Source organism: Natator depressus, chromosome 4 (assembly GCF_965152275.1).
Source record: "Natator depressus isolate rNatDep1 chromosome 4, rNatDep2.hap1, whole genome shotgun sequence".
Lineage (NCBI taxonomy): Eukaryota > Metazoa > Chordata > Testudines > Cheloniidae > Natator > Natator depressus.
This window is the reverse complement of record NC_134237.1, coordinates 40,886,229-40,912,343: the sequence shown is the minus strand read 5'-3', so window position 1 is coordinate 40,912,343 and position 26,115 is coordinate 40,886,229. Positions and strand designations below refer to the sequence as shown.

The window sequence follows — 26,115 nt, the reverse complement described above, 5'->3', positions numbered from 1 at the left end:
GTTAGGAAGGGAGAGGTTGCATAACCCTGGTCTCCGTACAAGATGGTACTGGTAGTCTTGTAATCTGTTGTCGATAGGCTGCCCAGGAGTCCCAGTATGGCCATTGTGGTCCATATGGAAGTGAAGGTGACATACAGGGTTGGTTCCACCACTTTTGGTGACCAGTATGATTCTCCCTGACTAACTGAAAAGGGATTCCTGAAGTGGTATGTTGTGGAACTGCTGACTGAAATAGAGGAGGATTGGGAGTCTCCTTTATCTTCTTACCCATCATACTATGTGGGGGAGCCAGTTGAAAAAAGTGGACAGTCTTGCAGTGATGAGGACAGTAGTGCAGAGATTGGGGTCTCAGTACCGAAAGGTGCTTGATACCCATAAGAACCAGAGACTCCTATTCATTTGATACCAAAAGGTCCTTAGGGTATCGGAATGCCTATGGTACCAAGAAGGGATCTGTTACCAATCCAGTAGTTAAGGCCACTGTTACTGAAGCAGACAGTACTGACGATGATGACTGCACTGCAGTTGAAGATGACATCGTTGTTTGTTTGGTACTGGTGGATTTGATACCCATCAGCACCAGCCCATACATAACCCTGCTGTTGGTATTGATGCAGTCTAAGGGGCATAACACTACCACTAGCAGGGCCAAACTCGATGGTGCCCTATGCTCGCTCTCCTTGCTGGTAGAGAGTATCAGGGCCCTATCAGAGTCATGTCTCTTCTCCTTGAAGCTGTGGGGCTTCGTGGCAGAGTCCTTGGCCTCAATGATACCCTGGGAAACAACATACTTGGCCAGGAACCTAGTGTTTTTTTGAAGCTGGCTCCTTGGAGTGAAAGACTTCCCAGAAGCCTCCACAATCTTCCCTTCCTTAGGGGAAGCTTGTCCCTCAGATTGGATCTGTCTGGGACAGATGTGCGAGTGCCAGTGGGGTTTCCTGACCTGGTTGTGGTTCCAGGGTGTATTTTATCACAGTCTTAGCTTCATCTTCCTGTTCTTCCTTGCCCTAGACTTGAGGGCCAAACAGAAGTTACACTTCTGGGAAACATGGAACTGCCCCAAGCAATGGATGCACTTAGAGTGACTGTCGCTTATAGGAATAGCTCACTGGCAGGAGAGGCAGCACTTGAAGTCTGGCGAGCCTGGCATTCCCTGCCAGGAAAACAAGATTCCTCGAGGGGAAAAAAGAAGAGAAAAACAAAACAATCCATCACGACCTATACAAACTAACTATAGCTATCCTACCAACTGCTAGACTAAGTATCTTAACACTAAGGAAAAAAATGGAAAGGCCAAGGCATGCTCAAGGCCCAGGCAGTTGAGAAAGAACTCAGGGCAGTTCACCCACACGCCCCTATACAGCCTGCTTAGAGCACATGTGCAGGCCAAATGTATACTTTTAGCTGAAAATCTCCACTAAAGGGCTCAAGAGGCGCATGCACACCTGAGTTGGACCACTCACAGGGACTAGCATAAAGGGCTAAAAACAAATGCAGGGAGAACCTGAGTTACAGAGGTCATTGAAATATTTTTTCAATGGGATCCAGGGACATTTGACAAAACAGCTTAAGATGGGACACCAAATCAGTGGTAACACATTGAAAGGAATCATTTAAACTCCTTGTACACGTTGCTAGCTTCTAAATTAATTTTAACTGGTCAGAAAAGAGATTTGGACATCATGGTGGAGAGCTCAATGAAAATCTCTACTCCATATGCAGTAACAATCCAAAAGTAAACAAAATATTACAACATAAGAAATTGGATGGAAAATAATATAATTATAAAAAGCAATGCTACGTGCTCTTTTGGGATATTATATTCCATTTTGGTCACATTCTCAAAACATTATTGTAAAAATTAGGGATTGGGTAATGGGTGACAATTTTAAGGCTATGAAAAGCTTTCTATGTGAGGAAAGACTGATAAGATTGGGACAGTTGTTTAGAGAAGATGAAGAAGAGGGGAATATATCAATATACAAAACAATGACTGGCAGAGAAAAAAAAGTAAACCAGGTGCTCCTTTTTATCCTTGTAAGACAAGAAGCAGGGTGCAGTTTATAGAATAGAAAGGCAGCAAATATAAAAAAATAAAAATATGATACATGCAGCATGGTTAATGTGGAATGCTTTGCCAGTAGACGTCATTCAGGTCAACAGCTTGGTGGATTTGAGAGGATTAGACATTTAAGATAAACAATTATATTAGGTAAAATTAAAATTAGAAGTGATAAACCCTCATGCTTCAGGGAATGAGCAAAACTACGACAGGAAGAAATTCCCCTACTGGCATATTCTACAAATTACCCATTTTGGGGCTTCACACATTTCCTCTGAAGCAGCTGATATGAGGCACTATTAAATACAGTATTACTGAACTATACACACATCCTTGGCCTGATGCACTGGTCCTAGAGGGAAAATTGGGCGGACTTTCAGGATGTTGTACTCTCCTGTACACACATTTGGATGTGATCTCAGAATGTCGTCTAATTTTGCATTATATCTTGAGACTGGTTCCATGCCTCATTAAGACTTTTTGGAAGCACATTTTGTGAAAACACACTCAGGGAAAGACACTGACACCTGGTACTTGTTGCCACTGGAGACATTTTTCTGTGAAAGATCACTAATATGATTAAGTTTTGAATCTTTGCTATAGTGTAAAGTTATGTCCACAGCTATGCTTATTTTGATACTTGGTTGAACAATGCTCTGTTCATGGCCTCAAAAAGTTATTGATTAATTTGAGTCATTTCCAGCACTTGGCAAGTTATGAGTTGGTCTGTTTCTCTGGGCAGGACATTAATTAGAATGTTGTTCATGGATGGACATAAATGTGTATCTTGTGACCTGAGCTTGTTGCAACTACTTCCAAGGTGTTCCTTGAGACTCTGGGTGCAGAAGGTAGATCAATGGAACAGATCTTGTACAGGAACTGTAAGCTCTCTCACATAAATGCTTGTGTTATCTTTAGAGACACAAGGTAGGGAGGCCGTAACTTTGGGACAACTTCTGTTTTTGAGAGAGAAGCTTTTGAGCCACGCACAACTTGTCTTCAGGTCTGGGGAAGGTACTCCAAGTATCACAGCTAAATGCAAGGTGGAACAGATTGTTTAGCATAAGTAGTTAGTACATACTGAAAGGGGCCATTCAAGGTAAAGCGGCCCGTTAACACCTCTGGAGGCAGAAGACAAAAAGGTGGGTTACGAATTGTTGTAATAAGCCATAAATCCAGTGTCTCTGTTCAGTCTATTCTTTAGTGTCTACAAGTTGTGAATTTAAGCTCCCATGCTTATCTTTTGAAAAAGTGTTGTGCAGGTTTCCTTTGAGGATGAAGGCTGATAGGTCAGATAAGGTGTTCACGTACAGGGTGTTTTTGTCTTATAGGACACTCTAGTAGAGAAGCAGATCACATCATGGAACAGGCCACCTAAATACTGATAGAATTTGCTTCAATAGAGAAATAAAACGCCCTCCAATCACCTACCATGCCACTCTGGAACTCATACAAGGTGTCATCAAAAAGCTACAACCCCTACTCAATATGGGCCTGATCCTGAAAGAAATCTTTCCTGAACCTATTCTTCTGGTTTTCAAACAACCCTCCAAATCCTCAAGATCATCATCAGAAGCCAGCTCCCCACAGACCAGGACACACCAACTCAAAGCGGTACCTGGGAGCTTAAATCCGTAACGTCTTTACATAAGAACAGCCTCCACAAACATACTTTTCTCTTTTGCCTTCCCATTCTGATGGTACAAACCCGATTTTTATACCACTTGTTCCTTAAAAATGATTTACTTTTTTTCTGAATTGGGGAGACCGTCTTTTTAGGACCCAGAGTCTCTGGAATTTGCAAGCCACACCCCTTACAGCGTTTTAAGGTGTTCTTTTCTTCTTTGGAATTCTCCTGCTCCTGCTTGAGCCTTCTAATGGGGGAGTGGTAGCTTCATGTGGGGGGGGGGGGAGGCGAGACCCCAGCATGCTGGTCCAACTCAGAACCCCATGACCTGGCAATGCTAGGGTTGGCGCACAGCACAGCATAGCCACACCTCAGACTCTGGGGAAGCTGAATTTTATAAATACTGCGCTGCTTATATGTAGCTTGCTGCGTTGCAGTGCTTCTCTGATACCCTAGCGGAGGCAGAGGGAGCCTGCTAGAGAGATACAGTACCACAGGGTTAAAGTCTCAGTGTTGTGGGGATTCCTCAGTGAGAGAGAGAGAGAGAGAGAGCGAGCGCGCGCGAGAGGAGCTATAAGCTGAAATGAAGTGTCTACTTTTTATTAATTTTCATGAAGTGACGTTATAAACAAAGTGGTGGAGAGAAACTGAACTTGTCAAGGTTCCTCCCCCACTCTGAACTCTAGGGTACAGATGTGGGGACCTGCATGAAAACCTCCTAAGCTTACTTTTACCAGCTTAGGTTAAAACTTCCCCAAGGTGCAAATTAATTTTATCCTTTGTCCCTGGATCTCCACTGCCACCACCAAACTCTAACTGGGTTTACTGGGAAACGTAGTTTGGACACATCTTTCCCTCCAAAATCCTCCCAACCCTTGCACCCCACTTCCTGGGAAAGGTTTGGTAAAAATCCTCACCTATTTGCATAGGTGACCACAGACCCAAACCCTTGGATCTGAGAACAATGAAAAAGCATTCAGTTTTCTTACAAGAAGACTTTTAATAGAAGTAAAGAAATCCCCTCTGTAAAATCAGGATGGTAGATACCTTACAGGGTAATTAGATTCAAAACATAGAGAATCCCTCTAGGCAAAATCTTAAGTTACAAAAAAGAGAGACAGACAGGAATAGTCATTCTATTCAGCACAGTTCCTTTCTCAGCCATTTAAAGAAATCATAATCTAACACATACCTAGCTAGATTACTTACTAAAAGTTCTAAGACTCCATTCCTGTTCTATCCCCGGCAAAAGCAGCATACAGACAGCCACAGACCCTTTGTTTTTCTCCCTCTTCCCAGCTTTTGAAAGTATCTTGTCTCCTCATTGGTCATTTTGGTCAGGTGCCAGCGAGGTTACCTTTAGCTTCTTAACCCTTTACAGGTGAGAGGATTTTTCCTCTGACCAGGAGGGATTTTAAAGGGGTTTACCATTCCCTTTATATTTATGACAGTGGTGGAGAGAAACTGAACTGCCAAGTTACTCTGCTGCCAGAGGCAGAATATCTGGTGACCTGAGGGGACGGGTATTGCTTGGTCTTAAAGTGCCCATCAACAACACTGGAGAGCTTCCAAGTTCCAAAAGTGAGAAGCATTACCCCTTACATCAAAAGGGAAGCTGTGTATTAGAAAAAAAAAGAAAAATCAGGGAAATGAAAATTTTTTTTTTATGACAAATCAGGGAAATGAAAAAAATGAAAAATAAAATTAATGAGAAGTGCTGGTAGAGTAGTACCACTTTCAACAATTCAGTAAGGACAGGAAGTGTTAATTCATTGACATTTCACTTCTGAGAAAAAGCTTTTATTTAAAACCATCTTCCCTACATCAAGAAAATAAAAAACCCACATCTGATAGAACTCTTGGTTTTATTGAAGGCCCTACTGTTCATTTTACTCAACCACATACAAGCAGTTATTGATATAAACACACACAAAAATGGAAAACAGGCTTTTGTTTTAGTATACCCCTCCTCCTCCACCAAGCTCAAACCCACTTTACAGCACTGCGCTCGGAGTACAAAATGAAACTGACTAAACATAAGTCCAGCTTTCAGCATCTTGAGTGAAACACAAAAAGTCAAACAGCAAAATTAAACTGATTGTTATTTTTTAAAGTATAGTAACATTCTATAAAAACATAAAACAAGAGTAGGTATTTAACTAACACCCTTTTAAATTTTCTTTTTTGAAAATAAATCAGTATTACTACTGTAACTTAAGGAAAATACACCCATTTTGGCCAACAGTTTTGCAGCTAATGCTTTACATTTAGGGAATGAATCTGCTTAATAGACTTATAATGGAGCCCAGCATTTTTCACCCTTTTGTCACTATTTTGACTATACCCCACAATGGTACCAGTGACCTAAAGTCACTGACATCTGTTAGTAGCCTACAGAAATGAGTTGGAGGAAACACGCTAATTACTTGTAGAGAGGCCTATGTCAGAATACCACAATACCATTTGCGACCTTGAAATTTCTAATGAGGCCAATGATGGAAAGATAATAAAAATACTGTAACTGTTTCTGAATATACAAAGTTTGAGCTAATGTGATTCTAAAATATGCCCAGTCTTATCTCTATGGGTTTCCATTTAACAAGCTCTTTAATAAATGAGGGAAATGTTTACTGCTGGTCTGGAACAGAACACCTAGTAACTGTCAAGACATTGTTGATATGAAAGATTATATGATGATATAATATGAAGAATTGAAAAAATTAGTGCGATAGGGAAGGAATACTTAAAGACAGTAACAGCTTAAATGAGATTTTGGTGTAAAAACAAATGTGATTTATGTACACTGGATGCACAGCAGTTTTACTATTTTGATCTGCTTTCAGAAGACAACATAACACATGGTCTGGGACCTCTGTGGCTTTTTTGAGGGAATAAAGACAGATTTTGATCTGTTCTGGGACACACTGATCAGAAAGAGAAAAACAGCTGCTGAGTCAATTATAAAATTTTGCAGCTACTTAGTGTGGCACAACATTTTTATAAGACAAGATAGCTTGAATTGCAGTACTGCTTAAAACAACCACGGGGCTACTTAATGGAGCTAATCTAACATTAACCTAGATAAAAGAAAACTGTAGGGATCTCCTCTGCTTGATAATTTGTCAATAAAATGTTAGAACAGGAAACAACTCTTTAACCCATTAAATTATCTCATTCACTCACACGTACTTCACCAAGAAACTGAACACTGACTCTGAAGGAAGCTAATTCAGAACTTTTAAACACATCTTGGGTACAGGAAAAAGACCGAAGAGGGTTGTAATCCCAGTCCTCAAAGGATTCAGCCAAGCTAGTAAAGCCCATTGTGGGCTTCAGAGAGCTAAATGAGAGGAAAGTACCAGGCCTATTTCCCATGCCAGGAGCAAAGCTCATCATCAATGCAATACAGGGAAACTTTCACCATTACTTATGCAACACTTACAGTGGCTAAAGACTTCATTGTCCAACGCTATCAATCGTGCACTTTTCCACTATTACTAAACTCACTGAAAGTTAGGAAGCTAAAATGCTCAACGTTGATAAACACCAAAAGTATCATTTCTGAGAAGTAAAAGTTTGACATTAACAATACTGAAGTTTTACCTCTAAATATTCAGTAAGCTTTTATTATCCTCCTGCACTGACTTGTATAATACAGTGTTCCATTGGCTAATCCTAAATTAAGGCATTCCAAAGAAGACTGGTTTAAATTAACTCAAAAAAAGATGCACAGAGCCAGTATTAACAACCGTCACTTTTCACTGAATTAGTGACATTGATTTCGGAGATCAAAACTTGTTTCACTCTTACAACTAAATAATAAAGCACATTAATAGCATCCTCTGAAGAAAGCCAAATTTCACAGAAATTTCACTGAAGAAACATCTGAGAAGCAGGAAAGTCAATGTATAATCTGTGACATTGCAAACTTGACAGAAAAAAATCAGGGTCTTTAGAGAACACCACAAAAGAATACAGATAAGACTCTTTAATAGCAGCTTTGTGAGATTATCTTAGACAATCACTGGTATCTTGAGTAAGACTTATTTGTTACAAGAGGTAGTCTACTATTTGTGTTTAAATTAACAATAAAAGTCTTTGAGCCATTCACTTGTTATTCCTGTAAATAGCACTGATTTGAAAGATTAAGATTAACAATATCCAAATATTTTACTCGCAAAATTAACTTTTTTATTTAAATAGGTCATAAAAACCAATATATCATCTTTGTAGTTACATGGTGAACTGTTCAATATGTGGAGACTTCACAATCCATGATCCATAGCCATGCTGCTGAAAGTAGCTTTTCAGCAAATGTTTAGCTTCCTGGTAGGGTGCTGACTTAATCTAAAGAGAAACAAAAGTTAAAAAATTGTTACAGATGGCCACAAGATTTGCCCTTTTTAATATATTGTGCCTCTAGGATATTCCATAGCAAAACATGATTTTGAAACATGCCTGAGATGCCACTGTTCATTGAATGCGAAACAAGAAATGCAGCAGATCGGGCAAAGGGAAAAACAGGATTTGACCGATAAGAAATTATATGCTTTTATGTACTGGAAAAGGAAAATTGTTTTTTGGTAAAATTAATCTCATGTTTCTCAACATCAGTTTAACTACTCATTCTCTACGCCATGCTAGTATTTAGCTATGTATTGCATGAATCTAAAACCAGGTAAATTTACAATGGTAGCTTTGAAACCATTGAAAAGGTTTAGCAGGATATCTAATTTAACAATTCTTATAGAAATAAAGTGTAGCCAACGCTGACAAAAGTCATCATAACATCTGTTAGAAGAGCAAATTCTATGTGCAGCTTCATGGAAAAAAGAGAAAATACGTATCTTGTCTCAGGAAAAAAATAGGAAGGGCTAAGGTACAAAAATGGTTGAATGCCTGGGAGGGCATAAACCTAACCATCTGAAATGAGACTAGATATTCTGCTTCTCAGCACGTCTATGAACGAGCAAGCTTTCCCCAGCAACTTTACAGCAGGATAGGAATTTAATCTCAGTATGCTCCTCATTACGAGTAGTCTATTTATTGCATGGAGGGGGGGGGGGGGAGGGGAGAAGAGAAGAGAGTTACCATAGCATCACAGTTCCAAGATAATACAGCTAGTAAGAACAGCATTCTTTCTTCAATTAGTGCTCCCTCAGTGTTCTCAGCCCAAAAACATAAGATCATGCTCAGTCCCAAATTCTGATGTTGAATTATCACCTTCTCCCCCACTTCTGTTGATATCCCTTTCCCACCAGCGTATTCCCTGGGAGAACAGTGCCTATACTTACGCAAAATAAGCATCTCTCTAGTGCTAAGAGTGGAACAAAAGCCTGCAGAACTTTCTAATGTCAATATCAAGCTAGCCATTGTGAGGAAATGGTTGGCAGCCATTTGTGGATGGAGATCAAATGTGAAAGTTTCAACCCAACAAAAGATACTTCTCAATTTGTAACCTTAAGGAACAGTTTTGTATGGACTTTCTAACATTAACTTTACAACAACTATCAAGGTTAAGTCCTGCAGAATTTCAGTATAACTAATAGTTCATGGATTTCTGTTATGGGGTGTATTGGGCCCTCTGAGGCCCCCAACTGGAGGCCTCGTGGTCCTACCACACCCAGCCCCAGAAAAGAAGCAAAAATTAATCATAGAATATCAAGGTTGGAAGGGACCTCAGGAGCTCATCTAGTCCAACCCCCTGCCCAAAGCAGGACGAATCCCTAACCAAATCATCCCAGCCAGGGCTTTGTCAAGCCTGACCTTAAAAACCTCTAAGGAAGAAGATTCCACCTCCTCCCTAGGTAACGCATTCCAGTGCTTCACCACCCTCCTAGTGAAAAAGTTTTTCCTAATAGTCAACCTAAATCTCCCCCACTGCAACTTGAGACCATTACTCCTTGTTCTGTCATCTGCTACCACTGAGAACACTCTAGATCCATCCTCTTTGGAACTTCCTTTCAGGTGGTTGAAAGCAGCTGTCAAATCCACCCTCATTCTTCTATTTCGCAGACTAAATAATCCCAGTTCCCTCAGCCTCTCCTCATAAGTCATGTGCTCCAGCCCCCTAATCATTTTTGTTGCCCTCCACTGGGCGCGCTCTCCAATTTTTCCATATTCTTCTTGTAGTGTGGGGCCCAAAACTGGACACAGTACTCCAGATGAGGCCTCACCAATGTCAAATAGAAGGGAATGATCATGTCTCTCGATCTGCTGGCAATGCTCCTACTTATACAGCCCAAAATGCTGTTAGCCTTCTTGGCAACAAGGGCACACTGTTGACTCATATCCAGCTTCTTGTTCACTGTAACCCCTAGGTCTTTTTCTGCAGAACTGCTGCCTAGCTGCTCGATGCCTAGTTTGTAGCAGTGCATTGGATTCTTCCGTCCTAAGTGCAGGACTCTGCACTTGTCCTTGTTGAACCCTCATCAGATTTCTTTTGGCCCAATCCGCTAATTTGTCTAGGGCCCTCTGTATCCTATCCCTACCCTCCAGCGTATCTACCACTCCTCCCAGTTTAGTGTCATCTGCAAACTTGCTAAGGGTGCAATCCACGCCATCCTTCAGATCTTTAATGAAGATATTGAACAAAACTGGCCCCAGGACCGATCCTTGGGGCACTCCGCTTGATACTGGCTACCAGCTAGACATGGAGCCATTGATCACTACCCGTTGAGCCCGATGATCTAGGCAGCTTTCTACCCACTGTATAGTCCATACATCCAATCCATACTTCTTTAACTTGCTGGCAAGAATACTGTGGGAGACCATATCAAAAGCTTTGCTAAAGTCAAGGAATAACACATCCACTGCTTTCCCCTCATCCACAGAGCCAGTTATCTCCTCATAGAAGGTAATTAGGTTAGACAGGCAATTAGGTTAGTCAATAAAGGTGGATTCTGCAGCCCTGTCTAGAAAGGCTGCAGGGAAGCAGCCAAATCAGAAAATAGCAGGCTTAATTAAAAGGTGCTGCAGGGCCTGAGCAGATCAGTTCCTGGCTGGGACCAGAAGAGATAAGACAGAAAGATTCTCCGGGCAAGGAGGCCTGGGGGAGACCCTGCGCATACAGGGAACAAGACAAATAGAACCCAAGGACTTTATCCTAAGGTAATGGATGAAGGTGATGGGACTGAGTGGGAAGCAGCCAAGGAACAGCAGCAGCAACCAAGTAAAGGAAGCAGTACATGGCTGCTGTCTATAGGGTTCCTGGGTAGGGATCCAGAGTAATTAGCAGGTCCAGTTCCCCCCACCAGCCACTGGAGCTGTGTCCAGGTAGGAGATAAGACTCTGGATTAGAAAACCCAAGAAAGGGGCTGGGAATTATAAACAGGCCTATGGGTGGGGCTGAAGACCATGAAGAGGGGCAACCATTCGTTGAACCTTTGCTACCCCGAAAGGGGACTCAAGTTAAGAAGTGACTTGGGTTGGTTGAGAGCTGGGAAACCACAGAAAGGCTAAAGACAAAATGTCTCGATAACAAGGCAGGGACAGATAAAGCTAGCCCAGAAGGGGTGAGATCTGAGCCCAGAGACAGGACTGCAGGTAACGACAAGGGCACAGTGACTGGCCCTGTTGGACCTTTATTACCCCAGAAGGGATTCCTTCATGCATGTTGACTGTGTGTGACTTGACCGGAGGGCTGGGCCACTGACGATCCATCTGACGAGGTTAACAGCTGGCATGGGGCACCAGGAGCAGAGAGTGAGTGTGCAGGTTTTCACACAACTGATAGGAGACACTTACGAGAGGTGAGTGGCCCCATCACAACTTCACTTGCAAATAATCAATTTGCAAGCCTTTGAGACAAAGGTCATTACTGCTGTAAGAAATGCTCAACCATTCACATAACATCTCCAGCATACTAGAAATCTTTCCTTGTCACCTATCTGCACCTTGAAAGTGATCACTAAAATGTCATTTACTGTTTTTTCTTTAACTAGTCTTACCTTTGCTTCATGATATGTACTAGCTTCAAGCAAATCATTTCTTTTTGCTTCCTTAGAGACCAGTTTGAAACGATTTAACATTGCAGCCTTGCAAAGACGGCTTGCCATTGAAGTGCCACTTTTGAATGGCGAACTAGAATTGAGGGGGGGAAAAAAGCAATGAGTCAAATTAAGAAATCTTTTATTCAATCCAGTTTCTATTTGCTCCAGCTACCACATTTGAAATAAAGATTATCTGTTTCAAATTATGTAGGTGATATGTTCTCCACTTAGAGCAGAAATGAACAATGGAATCAAAAAGTATAAACCTCCATAATTACAGCTACTGGAAGGTTGGCCAAATCTTTTCAATCCTGTAATCTACCAGATCAGAGATACTACTGGTTTTAGTCAAACTATTGCGTATACTCAATCTCTTCAAGGTTGTATTGCTGATGGGAGATAAAGGGGAGAAAAGAGCGTCTTAATTTCAATAAAGGAGGATTACTTAATTTCATATTTTGGTGCTTCACTGACAATCTTGCTTCTTAAACTGCGCCCAATTGTAGGAAGGATGCGGTTAGCGTAGACTAATAGATTCTAAAGCAAGAAGGGACCATTATGATCATCTAGTCTTAACTCCAGTATAACATAGGCTATAGGACTTCCGTGAATTAATTCATGTTTGAACTAGACTAGAGTACATCTTTTAGAACAACATCCACACAACGTAAACATTTCAGTGATGGAGAATCGACCACAACCCTTTGTAAGTTGTCCCAATGATTAACTACCCTTCATGTTATAAATTGTGTCTTGTTTCCAGTTTCAATTAGCATAGCTTCAACTTCCAGCCACTGGATCTTGTTATACCTTTTGTCTTTTATACTGAAGAGCCCATCATCAAATTTTTGTTCCCAAGCAGGTTTGCACACAACTGATACTTTAATCAAAGCACCCCTTAACTTTTTTTTCTTAAAACTAAACACACTGAGCTCCTGGAGTCTATTGCTGTAAAGATGTTTTCTAATCCTTTAACCATTCTCATGGCTCTTCTCTGAACCCTCTCCAGTTTATCAACATCCTTCTTTAATTATTGATGCCAGAAGCAGCAGTTACTCACCTTGTGCAGTAACTGCAGTTCTTCGAAATGTGTGTGTCTATGGATGCTCCGCTTCAGGTGCACATAAGAAGGGCCTACCGGGTCAGACCAAAGGTCCATCTAGGCCAGTACCCTGTCTTCCGACAGTGGCCAGTGCCAGGTGCCCCAGAGGGAATGAACAGAACAGGTAATCAAGTGATCCAGCTTCTCCCCATCACTTATTCCCAGCTTCTCATGTGCCTCTCAAGCTTTTGATTGGAGATTTTCCGTTGGCAGCATCTGTTCAGCCTGCGCTCTTTTCTAATCCTCCTTGTGCTGCATTCAGAGGCTACATAGGGATGCGCAGGTGAACTGTCTTCAGTTCCTTCTCCAACTGAACATCCCACAGAGAACAGTCTGATGCAGAGGGGAAGAAGGGCTGGTAGTGGAGCCCCCACAGAGAGACACATCACGAAGAACAACAATTATCACAAAAGATGAATAACCTCTTCTTCTTCTTGAGTAGCATCCCTATGAGTGCTCCACTTCAGGTTTCACCGAAACAGTAGCCCCACAGGGAGTAGGGAACTTCAAAATTGAATGTAGAACTGAGGACAGTACTGCATTACCAAGTGCCACATCGGGCAGCATGGATCAAGGTGTAATGTTTAGAAAATGTATGTACAGAAGCTCATGTAGTAGCCCTACATAATATCAGATACTGGCACGTTCCCAAGTAATGCTATGGATGTTGCTTATGATCTGGTAGAATGTACTATCACCCTTTGGTGGGAGGGGAAGAAAGAAAGGAACGCTGGCTGCATCGTAACAAGTGATAATACACCCAGAGATCAACCTTCACAGTGTTTGAGCAGATATCATGTACCCCTTGGATCTATGTTCCACCCCCTGCCTGGCTCGAGCCCTGGGCTTGCCTGCACTCACCCCCAACTCTGGCAGCCCAGGCTCGCCAGCTTGCGGCACTCTCACAGCACCCACCCCCTGACCATGGAGACCTCGGCAGATGCGTACATCACCCACTCATAAGGCCAGCCCCATGCAGACAACTCCTTATAGTGGGCCAAGGGCTTCCTGAATTGTCCTGACCAGACCCAAAAAAATTATGAATGTGTCTGTGGGAAGGTAGGTCCTGGATGTCAATGAATCCAAGTATACCGCTATGAGCTATTTTCTGTACAGGCGTAAAAGTGATTTTTTTTGTATTCAGCTGGAGCCCCAATTCCTAGACAAGAGCAAAGGCTGTTTGAGTTGAAGAAAACAGTGCTTTGTAGGAATAGCCTTTGAGTAGCCACTCTTTGAGGCATGGGAAAACTAGGGTCACTTCTCATCAGAGGTAAACCACCACTACTGCCAGAAACTTTGAGAACACCCTTGTGGCTGAAGAAAGGCCGTATTGGAAATAAGCCTGGTATACAGTGAAGTGTAGGTATTTTCTCTGACAGGTGTGTCGTTATATAGAAATAGGTCAAGGGCTGAAAACCAAATACCCTCCTCCAGTGAAGGAACTATAGCTGCCAGAGTCACCATCCTGAACCTCTAAGACAGTGGCTCTCAAACTTTTGTATTAGTGATCCCTTTCACACAGCAGACCTATGAGTGCGACCCCCCCCACCCGTATAAATTAAAAATACTTTTCTTTCTTTTTTCTTCTTTTTTTTTTAATATTTAACACTTTTATAAATGCTGGAAGTGAAGTAGGGTTTGGGGTGGAGGCTGACAGCTCGCGACCCTGCACGTAATAACCTTGCAACCCCCTAAGGGGTCATGACCCCCAGTTTGAGAACCCCTGCTTTAAGACTTAAACTTGTTTAGAAGTCTTAGTCCCAACATCAATCTCCACCCTCCATTTTTCTTTAGCACAAATAAATATTTTGAGTAAAAATCTTTGCCCCTGTGAAGAGGTGGTACCAGCTGTATTGATCATAACTGAAGGAAAGAGTCCACTTCTTGTCTCAATAAAAGCTTGTGAGAAGGGGTCCTGAAGAGGGACAGGAAGGGAAATGGAAGGAAAGTAGGTATATAAAATGGAAAGTGTAGCCCAATGTTATGACCTCTATGTCCTGCTTGTTTGCTGGGCAGGAATGACCTGCTTGATGCTCAGGGATGTGATGCAGGAGGGGTGCAGAGTGCGGGAGGGGGCTCAGGGCAAGGGGCTGGTGTGCAAGAAGGGTGCAGGGTGTGGCAGGGGGCTCAGGGCAGGGACTTGGGTGCAGGAGGGGTTCGGGGTGTGGGCTCTGGCCCAGCGCTGCTTACCTTGAGCGGCTCCAGGGTGGCAGCAGGGCTAAGGCAGGCTCCTAGCCTGCCCTGGCCCCACGCCACTCCTGGAAGCGGCCGGCATCACATCTCTGCAGCCCCGGGAAAGGTTGGGGGGTTGGGGCGGCAGAGGGCTCCGTACACTGCCCTCGCCTGTGGGTACCTACCCCAAAGCTCCCATTGGTCACAGCTTCCCGTTCCCAGCCAATGGGAGCTGCAGGAGGCAGTGCCTGCAGGCGAGGGCAGCGCATGGAGCCCTCTGCACCCCCCCGCACCCGCCAGGGGCTGCGAGGACGTGGTGCTGGCCACTTCCGGGAGCAGCACAGGCAGGAAGCCTGCCTTAGCCCCGCGGTGCCACAGGGGTGGCGATCACGCAGGCCAGATCCAAAGCCCTTACAGGCCAGATCCGGCCCACGGGCCGTAGTTTGCCCACCCCGTCATAGATAAATGGAGAAAGAAGAAGGTTGCCACTGGTTCAAATGGAAGTCTCACGGAAGTCTTTAAGTACCAGGTTGGTGTCTTTAATCTGGGGGCAGAGATTTCCCCAAACCCTTAATAAACCTAGGACAACGCCGGCTGAGCAAATATGAAGAACCTTTCTACTGGGGAATGAAAAACTGATACCGCAGCCAAATGGACCTCAGCTGAGCTAACAGCCTAATTATTTTATAACTACAGGTAATTCAGAAAGACAGAATAGCACAGATTCAGGCACAAGTTGGAGGCGACACCACCAATGGAAGAAACTCACTTACAGAAATGGCAGAGAAATACGGGTTAACTCCCTTATAGTGTTGAGTAGCACCTGTTGCACTTCCACAGAACAGGAGGATTCTAACATGGTGAACTATCAATGAACCATATCCTGAGGCAGAGAACCTCTAGGTTGGAGCAAAGCGCACAACCCCCATCCTGGGAGAGGAGAGAAGGGATGGTCATAAGCTTGAACGACGGTTTGGTGCAAACCTGAAGCAGGTAAAGTTCCCAAGCCTGTTTCAGCCAGGTCAGTATTATAAGAATAGCTCTGGCTTTGCCCTTCATGATCTTGTTCATCACCCTTCGTGGTGGTGGAAGGAACCCATATAGCAAACTCTTTTTCCAAGACAGAAGAAAGAGTGGTGCCCCAGACACCATCTTGAGCAGAATAAAGGATGGTTCTTGTTCCTGGAGATGGTGAAGAGATCCACTTCTGGCAGACTCCATCTTTGGAATGTACTATGGAGAATTTGAGAGTGTAGCTCCCATTAATAGTCCTGGCAGAAGCATCTGCTGAGAATAATCCGAACACATGGGAGGTAGGACCACGGAAATTTGGATCTGATGAGCTACACACCAGTTCCACAACTTCACCACACTTCATTTTGCTCGTCCCTGCTTGTTGACACAGAACATGCAGGGCATGTTATCCATCAGGACCCTGATTTATTTACCCTGATGAAGGGCAGGAAACGAGAGTAGGCATTCCTGACTGCCCTGAGTTCCAACAGATTGTTGTGGAAACCGGCTTCTTGAGGTGGTGTCCATCTGCCATGAGTCGTGAGGGCACTGAAGTGAGCTCCCCATCCCAAGAGCGATGCATCTGATGTCACAGTTACTGATGGGACTGGGTGAGAGAAAGGAATGCCTGCACAGATGTTGAGTGGATCTTTCCCCCAGGCTAGGGAGTTCTTTATTTGGAGAGAAATCATCTCATGCCTGCCCGAAGTGCCTCTGGCTAGCAAACAGCTTGTTTTGAGCCAATCTGAGAAGCAGCAGAGGCGTACCTTTTCATGATTGGTCACAAAAGTACAAACTACCGGAGGCTCCAGTTGCAGTTTTATCAGGTTTGAGAACCAAGGTCTCCTCGGTCCATGAGCTACCAGTATTACCATCATCCGTTCTCATTTTATTTTCTGGATCACCTTCCTCAGTAACGAAGAGTGGAAACTTGTAAAATAGGCCTTGTGGCAATACGGCATCTACTCCCATAGTTCTGCGGTCTGCCTCCTTTATGAAGTAATTTTGTCTCTTTGCATTTGTGTGATTTGTGAAGGGATTGGATGAAGAGAGGCTGAACAATAAGACTGAAAACCTCCTGAATAAGGCAACACTTGGAGTTGCTGTCTCTGTCTTCCTTTTGGTTCAGGTCCCCTTTTATGTGGAAAGGAGGAACTGTTCTGCCTACTTCATTATTTTCATTGCTTCCACATGTAGTATCAGACTCCTAGTCCACTCTTGGTTTATGTGTGTGTGTTCATAGTCATATTGTCTGATTGAACTAGCACGTGGTTGCTCCCTAAGGTGGGCTGGAATCTTTGCAGAGCTAGCTTGACCACTCTCAGATCTACGAGGTTTATGCTGTGAGGCTTTTCCTCCCTGCTCAAGAGGCCCTGGATGTTTGGGTCTCCAAGTGAGCTCTCCAGCCCTCCATGCTTACATTGGTTGCAAAGGTCTGGAAAGCAGATGGAAACAGCTTTACAGACATTATCATAGGCTGATCACAACTCTAAGGAGTTGAACACCTCTGTCGGAACCAGTGTTCCCTCTAATTTTTCGCACCTATGTGCAGAATAATTTTGTTATGTGCACCAACATGGAGGTTAAGTGACACACATCACCTTCATATCAGTGCACGTAACAAAATGCATGTGGTGGGGGTGGGGCTGAGAGGTTCGGAGTATGGGAGGGGGCTCAGGGCTGGGCAGAGGGTTGCGGTGCAGGGGTGTGAGGACTCCAGCTGGGAGTGTGAGGGCTGGGCAGAGGGTTGCGGTGCAGGGGTGTGAGGACTCCAGCTGGGAGTGTGGGCTCTGGGGTGGGGCCGAGGATGAGGGGAAGGGCTCTGTCTGGGGGTGCGGGCTCTGGGGTGGGGCCAGGAATGAGGGGAAGGGCTCTGTCTGGGGGTGCAGCCTCTGGGGTGGGGCCAGGAATGAGGGGTTTGGGGTGCAGGATGATGCGTCAGGGCTAAGGTGGAGAGAGAGAGAGAGAGAGCGAACACACCCCTCAGCTCGCTATCCCTGCAGCAGCACCTGGGAGAGAGAGCGCCACTCCCCCGGGCTGGGTTCAGGAAGGGGCACCGGGGCTGGATTGAGGGCTGGGCCGGCACTGCGTCCAAGCTGCGCCACCCTGGCTGGGTTCAGGCCGGGGTAGGGATGTCACAGCCATGGCATAGTTGGGGCTGAGGTAAAAGTGTTCCTACCCCAGCAGTTGCAGGTCCCCGGAAGGGTTCCCTGAGGGCCTGCATGGTGCTAAGTAGGGTGCTGCATGGCCATGCAGCTTACAGGGAACTTTGGTTGGAACCTGTACTTGATCTTGCATGTGTTCCAGAGCGTGGTCCTACAATCTGAGTATGAAAGCTTGAAGGCTTCTGGGGTGTCACTGTTCCCAAGGAACGATTCCCTATGCACAACACCAGAAGTGCTAATAGTTGGAGGCATAGTGGAACGGTAGGCCTCCTGAAGTTCTGGAGCAAGAAAATAAATTCCTGGATGGAACCAGAGGACTTTCCTTGGCATTGATGAAGACCTGTGCCTGAAGAAAATTCAGTGTCCAAGATGTGACCATTTCCACAGTTGACTGTGATGGAGCTCTGATCAGGATGTCATTCAGGAAGGGGAACACGCAAGTCCCGCAATCTGAGTATGGCTCTTATCACCACCACCATCTTTGCTGTGGACAGTCCAAAAGGGAGTATTCAGTACTGATGTTTCCTGTTGTAGGCAAACTTCAGAAGCCTGTGATGGCACAGTCTTATGGGGACATGGATATATGCATCCATTAGATCTACTGAAGTCAAGAAGTCCCGTGTTCCCACCTCAAGACAGGGATGATACTGTAAAGGCCAGGGTTTCCATGTGAACCCTTTGTTTTCTTCATCCACTTGTTGAGCCTTTTGAAGTCAAAAAAGGCTCAGATACCCTCCATGCACTTCTGTGCAAAGAAGATGGAGTAGAACCCAGAGAAGCTCTCTTTTGAGTGAACACACTTTCACTCCCAAATGCAGACAATGACATATTTCTTTGCAGACCAGACTGTTTTACAGGGCTGTTGAATCTGGGTGACTGGATGAGACGGGGTGGAGACTAGAGCTTGAGGAAGTATCCCCAGATCACTATTTCCCTGACCCACTTATCTGTGGTTGATTAAAACCATTCCTCTAGGAAACGGGATATCCTACTTTGTAGCTTCTGCACTGGAGGGAGGCATATGCAATCTTTGTCAAAGTGGATTGTGAGGGTGGGAATGGTGAAGTCCCTCTGGAATTTATCTCAGATGTTGATTCCACTGTTCTCCATTGGGGAATTATTGTCCCTACACTGGTACCTTTGAGGACAAGAAGCAAACTGTCTGAAGGCTGGTATATATTCTTTCCTGAGTGGGAAAGGGAGAGACTGTTTCGATTTTGCTGAATTGTCAGCCATCACTTTATCCAGCTTCTCCAAAAAGAGAGGGAGCCTGTAAACTTCTTGGCCCTGCTTAGAGTATCCAGCTTGCAGAGTCAGAACCGGAGGTGGCCCCGGCTAATGAAATGGAAGCCATGGCTTGGGCTGAGAACCTCACTGCATTCTTTGAGGCATCAGCTACGAACACTGTTGTTAGGGAGACTCTCTTTAAAGTGAAGCCAAAGTCGGGGTGATCCCAGTCCTTAAAGGCTTTGAGATCTTCCAGCCAGGAAAGAGATGCTCCTGCAAAATCTCCAAGGATGCTCAAAGGGTGATGAAAGAAACTTCAAAGCCCGTTTTGAGAGTGGCCTCCATTGCACTATCCATAAGTTTCTTAGTGTAGCACTCTCCTTCTAAGGGAATAACCACATCCCAAATAAGGGATGCTACAGCGGCACCCACCCATTGGTGTCTCAGCAATAGAGCCCTTTGATTTTTGAAAGTTACAGAAGTCGCTCTTCTTAACATGCTTGCCCTAATCAGCCTTGTTCCTTTCATCCCTAATCACTTCCTCAAAGGAGGAATGAAGGGGTATTGCAGCAGTTTTGAGTGGAGAAATTTACTCTGAGGATTACTTAGGGGAGCCTACTTAAATTTCAGAGCCAAACAGCTCACCTTCAGCAGAGACACTGCACTGCAGCAGGGGCTCAGGGACCATTAACCCCCAAGGGGTTAATATACCCATGGAGAAGGAAGAATGCAGAGAAGGGAGAATGGTGCTGCCCAATGCCCAAGAAACTGAGCAAATAAGTTAAAATAGAAGGAAGAAGGGAGGAGCAAAAGAAACTGCCACTGTATGTTGCTGCCAGTGCAGAGAATCTGTCAGCAAGTGGAAGCAGAGGGTACAGGGCCAGACTGTGCTGGGCCAAAAACACTGATCCACTTCTCTGAGATGCAGAGAGAGGAGAGCAGGCCAGATGTCCAGAACTGTGGGAGACACTTCTGCAGCCCAGTAATACAGACTCCCTACTTCTCCTTTATATAGCCCTGTTTATGCATTCAAGGATCACATTAGCCCTTCTCGCAATAACATCATAGGAGATCACGCTCAACAGATTATCCTGGAAGCAGTGACTCTGAAAAGAACATGGGGTAGGATTGAGTGCCTCATCCTGTAAGTATAGTCTGCATTCCCATTTAGCAGTAATAAGATGAATATTTTTTGCTTGCGCCCAGTTTACAAAGAGATCCAAATGGCTCTTTATCAGTGACTTGTTCTCTTCATTATTTACCACTCCCCCAATTTTGGGGTCATTTGCAAACTTTGATCAGTTATGATTTTATGTTTTCCTCTAGGTCACAAATGAAAAACTGTTAAAAACATAGGACCAAGAACCGATCCCTGTGGGACCTCAGTAGAAACCTGCTTGATGATTCCCCATTCACAATTATGTTTTGAGACTAGCCAATGTTTAATCCATTTAGTTTGTGCCATATTGATTTTGTTTCACTCTAGTTTCTTAAATAAAGAGACTTGGTATCTGCATGACAAGTGCCCGACAGAAGTCTACATGTATTACCTCAACACTATTGCCTTTATTGATCCAACTAGTAATTCCACCAAAGAAAAGAGCAAGTTAGTTTAACCGGAGCTATTTTTCATAAAACCACGATGACCAAAAATTAGAGGGTAATATCTAACTCCTCATTTAAAGTCATCCCGGTTAACACTGTTACATTGATGATCAATTGGAGAACATGCTTGTTTAAAGTTGCGCAATGCTCCCTTATAAGTTGTTTGGCAGCCACCTGCTTTGTCCACTGCTTGCAGAAAGAGAAGCCCATTGGCGCTAGCTGGTGGGGGCTTGGAACCAGGGTGGACAGGCAGCCCCCCTATCAGCTCCCCTAAGTTCCCTGTGCAGCAGCCGCCCAGCAGGCTATGAATTGCCTGCAGTTCAACTGTTCCTCCCCCCAGTGATGTGTGCTAACCCTGCCCTCTGCCTTGGAGCTGTTCCCAGGAGCCTCCTGCTTGCTGTGAAGGGGAGGGGGGATAAGAGGGGTGCTAATGTCAGGGTGTCCCCTTCCCCCGGCCCCATTCCTGTACCTTATCTCCACAGAGAAGCAGGGGGACATGACAGGGCTCAGGATGGAAGCAGCTGCTACCAGCAAGCTCCAAGCTCTACTTGCTGATCTACTTAAAAAGGCAATGTACTTAGAGTGGAGTCAGCATACTTAAAGGGATAATGCGCGTCTCTCTCTCACACGGTGTCTGTCTCTTTCTGCCATGCTGTCTCCCGTTCCTCCATTCATGCTGCCTTGTAGAGTGTGAGGCTACATTAACAACGTGTTAACCTTTGAGGGCTCAGCCGAGTACTAGCTCCTCATTTAGCAGTAAGGCATTACCTGGGAAATATCCCACCCTCTTCCACTGTCTGACTTCACCACCTCAACCAAGCTTCACAATCATCACTGCTGTGTACAGTATTAAATTGTTTAAAACTTATACTGTATATGTGTGTGTCTTGTGATACAGCAAGGCCAGAGGGCAGCAGGAGAGTGTTAGAAGAGAGCCTTATTCCCTGTAAAGGGAAAAAAGTTTGCTATAGATTAATTAAAGCACCTGAAGCCAATTAGAGCACCTGATAAAAGCCCCCTGCTTCAATCAATCAGACAAGTGGGAGGAGTTGAAGCAGAGTGGATTGGTGTTGGAGCAGAGAGCAGTTCGGAGGGAAGCAGAGGAGAGTTTGGAGAAGTGCTGCGGTGGGCTAAGAAGACCAAGACCCTAGATAAAGAGACACCTGGTTTGTGCAGAGGGAGAGCAGGAAGCCCCACAAGCTGAAGGACAGGAGAGGGAAGCAGCCCAGAGGAAGGAACCACTAGTTCAAGTGGTTTACCACTATCCCTAGGGCCCCTGGGCTGGGACCTGGAGTAGAGGGTGGGCCCGGGTCCCTCCCTCTCCACTCCCCTCCTCTAGGACACTAGTGAGGCAGCTAATACCCCAGTTCAGGGGCAAGAAACAGTGCCCTGAACCCTCTCCCAAGAAGAGAAAGCGCAAGACCCATCATAGTAGTGCCGGCAATTTGCCACAGTCTCTCTCTATATAAAATGTAGTCTCTTGTCTGGAGAAAAAAATTTCCCTGGAACCTAACGCCCCCATTTACATTAATTCTTATAGGGAAATTGGATTTGTTTAACATCGTTTCGCTTAAAGTAGCATTTTTTAGGAACGTAACTACAACATTAAGCGAGGCGTTACTGTAATTAGAGTCCTGTATCAACTGCTCTGTTATTTTGCTCAGGATCAATGTTAGGGTGACAAATCTATAATTATCCCGGTTGTCCCATTTATTCTTTTTAAATACTGGTACAACATTAGCTTTCTCCAGTCTTCTGGAATTTCCCCTAAGTTGCAATATTTCCAAAAAAGAAAGTCAGCATTAACAATCCAGCAAGCTCCAGGCCAGCTCTTAAAACTCCTAGATGCAAGTTATCTGAACCTGCTCATTTAGTAGCTGCTGCCTAACATCCTCCTGACTTACTATCTGAATAGAAAGCATATCATCAAAAAGGGTTTGTCTTCACTAGTGTTAGGTCAAGGTAAAACTAGAGTTGTACCCCTGACCAATAACTTAACTCACATGCGCCCACACAATTCTCTGGATCAAGATAAGTGATGCTTTAAACTCCAGTTAGCTGGCCAAGATGGGGGCATGTGTGTTGTTTGAAGTTCAAATGCTCCTCTCCCTGGAGCTGATCAGTTGCTAATCCAAGCAATTTCTGCTGCTAATCAAATCACTACTGCTTGAACATTTTGCAGGGTAGTCACTCACCTGAGTTAGGAACTTGAGTGTTCTAACTTGAGTTTACAGGCTTATCTTCACTGTCACAGTTGAGAACTTGTCAATTACTCTATAATACTGTGGCCTCAAACCAGAACTGTTTGAGAGTTATAATAAAATTACTTAGACAGGCACAAGCATACACAGAGTAATCAGTCTCACCACTAATTCTGAACATAGTATAAAGATTCTAACCTTTCAGTGATTTTCCCATTTAAACCATCCACAACTTCCAATGAAGTGTCCCCTTGTGACCAATTCACACTAAGAGATCTGTGCTCCAAGTCTAGCTGAACTGGATGTGTAGCCGTCACCAAACTAATATGAGGTCTGTTGACCAGGTAAAACATGGGAAGCTTTGATGTGAGTGCATCATCAACACGTTGTTTTATAGCTATTTCTAGTCCTCTTGTATCACTGCAGTTTCCATCCCCTAAAAACAAAACAAAAACAAAAAACACCATACACAGGCACAGCACTGAAAGCAGAAATATCAGAATCCAGGTAAATTGTGATCAGATTTTCAAGGGAGCTCAGAATCCAGAAGCTTCAATTGTTCCAGGTTGAATTATTACTCATAACTGTTAGGTTCAGCTTTACAAACAGTTTTAATAAGTCTGCAGAACAGCATCATCATTGGCAACACAAGCTTTTACTAAACTTCATCTGCAACAAGTACCACCTTCTCTCTAGAGGCTCAATTTATCTTTGGTGTCTTTGCTCAAGACGCTAATTAAACATGCAAGCTACGATGGTGTTTTATTTTTGAAGTAGGAAGTCAGCCTTTGTACTGTCGTCACTGGAGTTACTCTATATTTTAACTTATTCCAGGAATTTAACAGAAGCATTTAGCTTATCAGATTTGAATTTAGGCTGTCTACACTGTAACTTATGTCAGTATATCATATGTTGCTCAGGGGGTGAGAATTACACCCCGCCCACAAACGACATAAGTTATACTGACCTAAGTGCTAGTGTGGACACAGCTATGTCAGCAGGAGAGCTTCTCCGGCCAACATAGCTACCACTGCTCACAGGCGCTGGAGTAATTTAAGTTGACTGGAGACCTCTCTCCCTTTGGCTTAGAGCATCTGCACTAGCAGCGCCACAGTGGCGCAGTTGTCAGCTCTGTAGTGTAGTCCTAGCCTTTGACTTTTCTGGGCTCTGAAGTACATACTTCCATCAAGGACTAAACCGGCACCAAGGGGTACATATTGTCTGGAGAGTTCTTGTGTACGGGAAGGTTGAAGAAAGAATCTGGTATGCATTAATCTAAACATTAAAAAAATCAGAACGTAAAAGTAATTTAAAAAAGCAGAATGAGTGAGTGTCCACACTCTGTATGAATGACAGGAACAGGCATACAATTAGGTACTAGGAGAAAGTAAAAAGACTGTCTCCTCAGACTGCTTCCAAAACTGCATTCTGTATATTATCACGGGAAAAGCCACCACAACTGCTAAAATCTAGGGAATTGATCTACGTGTAAACTAATTTAACAGTACAAATGCTCACAGGAGAGAAAATACTTGACAATATCATGTTACTTCCAGCAATTCCATTTCACCTATTTGAGTTGCACAGCCAAATACTACTGTAGGAATTCAAGGCAGCCATTCACTGATCATCATACGATGACAAAAAAAAAATCTTACTATTGTCTTGGCAGTTACTATTTCCCAGCATAAAATTATTGCCAACTAGTTAATTTAGAGGTACCTTTAATCTTTAAAAGTAGGAAGTAAGATGATTTACAAAGGTTTTTCTTCAACTAGTTTTAGTATAAATGTTGAGTTTGATGACATTTTTCATACTACCCCTGCAAATTCAACAGAAAATGTTCAAGTTTTTTGATCACCTCTACTTTGTACTGTCTAATTATGGGACTGTATAGTTGGGAGTTTTCATATATGCAAGTTATTTAAATGGTCATCACATTCTTTGTAACATCATCTTATTTCTAAAGACAGAATAACTGCATCTGTGACAAACCAACAAAACCCAGGAAATTTAGAATTGATGTATGATGACAGAGAGGGTAATCTGACAGAGTGAAGAACATATTATAATCTCAAAAAAGTTAAACCTCAATTTTAAGTATAAATACATTTATATTTAGTTTCTTTTTGAAAACGAAGTATAGAAAACTCAAAACAAATTTTAAAATAAAGCATTATATTCCACTTGGTTAGAATTTTTATTAATGTAACCAGAATGAAATACCACAGCTGAAAGTTAGGGCATAAGCAATGATTGTTTTACATCAGTAAAGGAAGGCTTACCAACAAGTATACTGCTGATGTAAACTGGCTGAATGAAGTGACTTAGCAATGCTCCCTGGACACCCAGCACTTCCCATCTGGTTAATTTGTCACTAGCTGACATGCTGTTTACTCGGCTAGCAGCTTCCGTGGGACAATAAACAGTTAGGTAAATCTTGCCTTCCACAGCAAGATGGAGACTAAGCTCTTCATTAGCTTCAAATGCAGATATAGAATTTGGATTGAGACGTCTAAAATAAAGATTACAGAAAAGCCAATGAAGTCCAACAAAAATATTTTCTTTTAAAAAAAATATATAAAAAGACAGCTAAGAAACAAAATTAACAAGCATTGTTCATTACCTTTCAAGGTTTAAAATGCCAAAATTTGCTTATACCGCCAAATTACTTCATTACTAGATTGCTATGTCAATGTTTTCTAGATGCAATGCAAAGTCATAGAACTCGTTCCTCCACAACAAAAAAACCCCCCAAAACCCTCCAAATGGAGTGTCCACGACATAAAAGGTTTAATATGACGACTTAAGCTACTTTCTTATAAATAACTATATTACTGACTATTCAAATTGACCAGAGGAAGCAGTAATTCAGCCTAATGAGTCTCAAAATCCTAACCATCACTAGTCATGCAAAACTGAAATTCTACTGCAAGTAGACTACTATTG

General features: G+C 43.5%; 1 protein-coding gene across 1 annotated transcript in view; it reads right to left on the bottom strand.

Annotated features, from left to right (window-relative positions):
- Positions 1-5,487: 5,487 nt before the first annotated feature.
- The window catches only part of ADAD1 (adenosine deaminase domain containing 1), a 33,537-nt gene continuing 12,909 nt past the window's right edge, over positions 5,488-26,115 (bottom strand). The window contains exons 9-12 of the mRNA XM_074950025.1: positions 25,452-25,681; positions 23,365-23,602; positions 11,639-11,771; positions 5,488-8,036 (exon numbers count right to left, since the gene is read on the bottom strand). Coding sequence (XP_074806126.1) covers positions 7,923-8,036; positions 11,639-11,771; positions 23,365-23,602; positions 25,452-25,681 — 715 coding nt within the window. The 3' untranslated portion in view covers positions 5,488-7,922. The remainder of the gene's footprint in view (positions 8,037-11,638; positions 11,772-23,364; positions 23,603-25,451; positions 25,682-26,115) is intronic.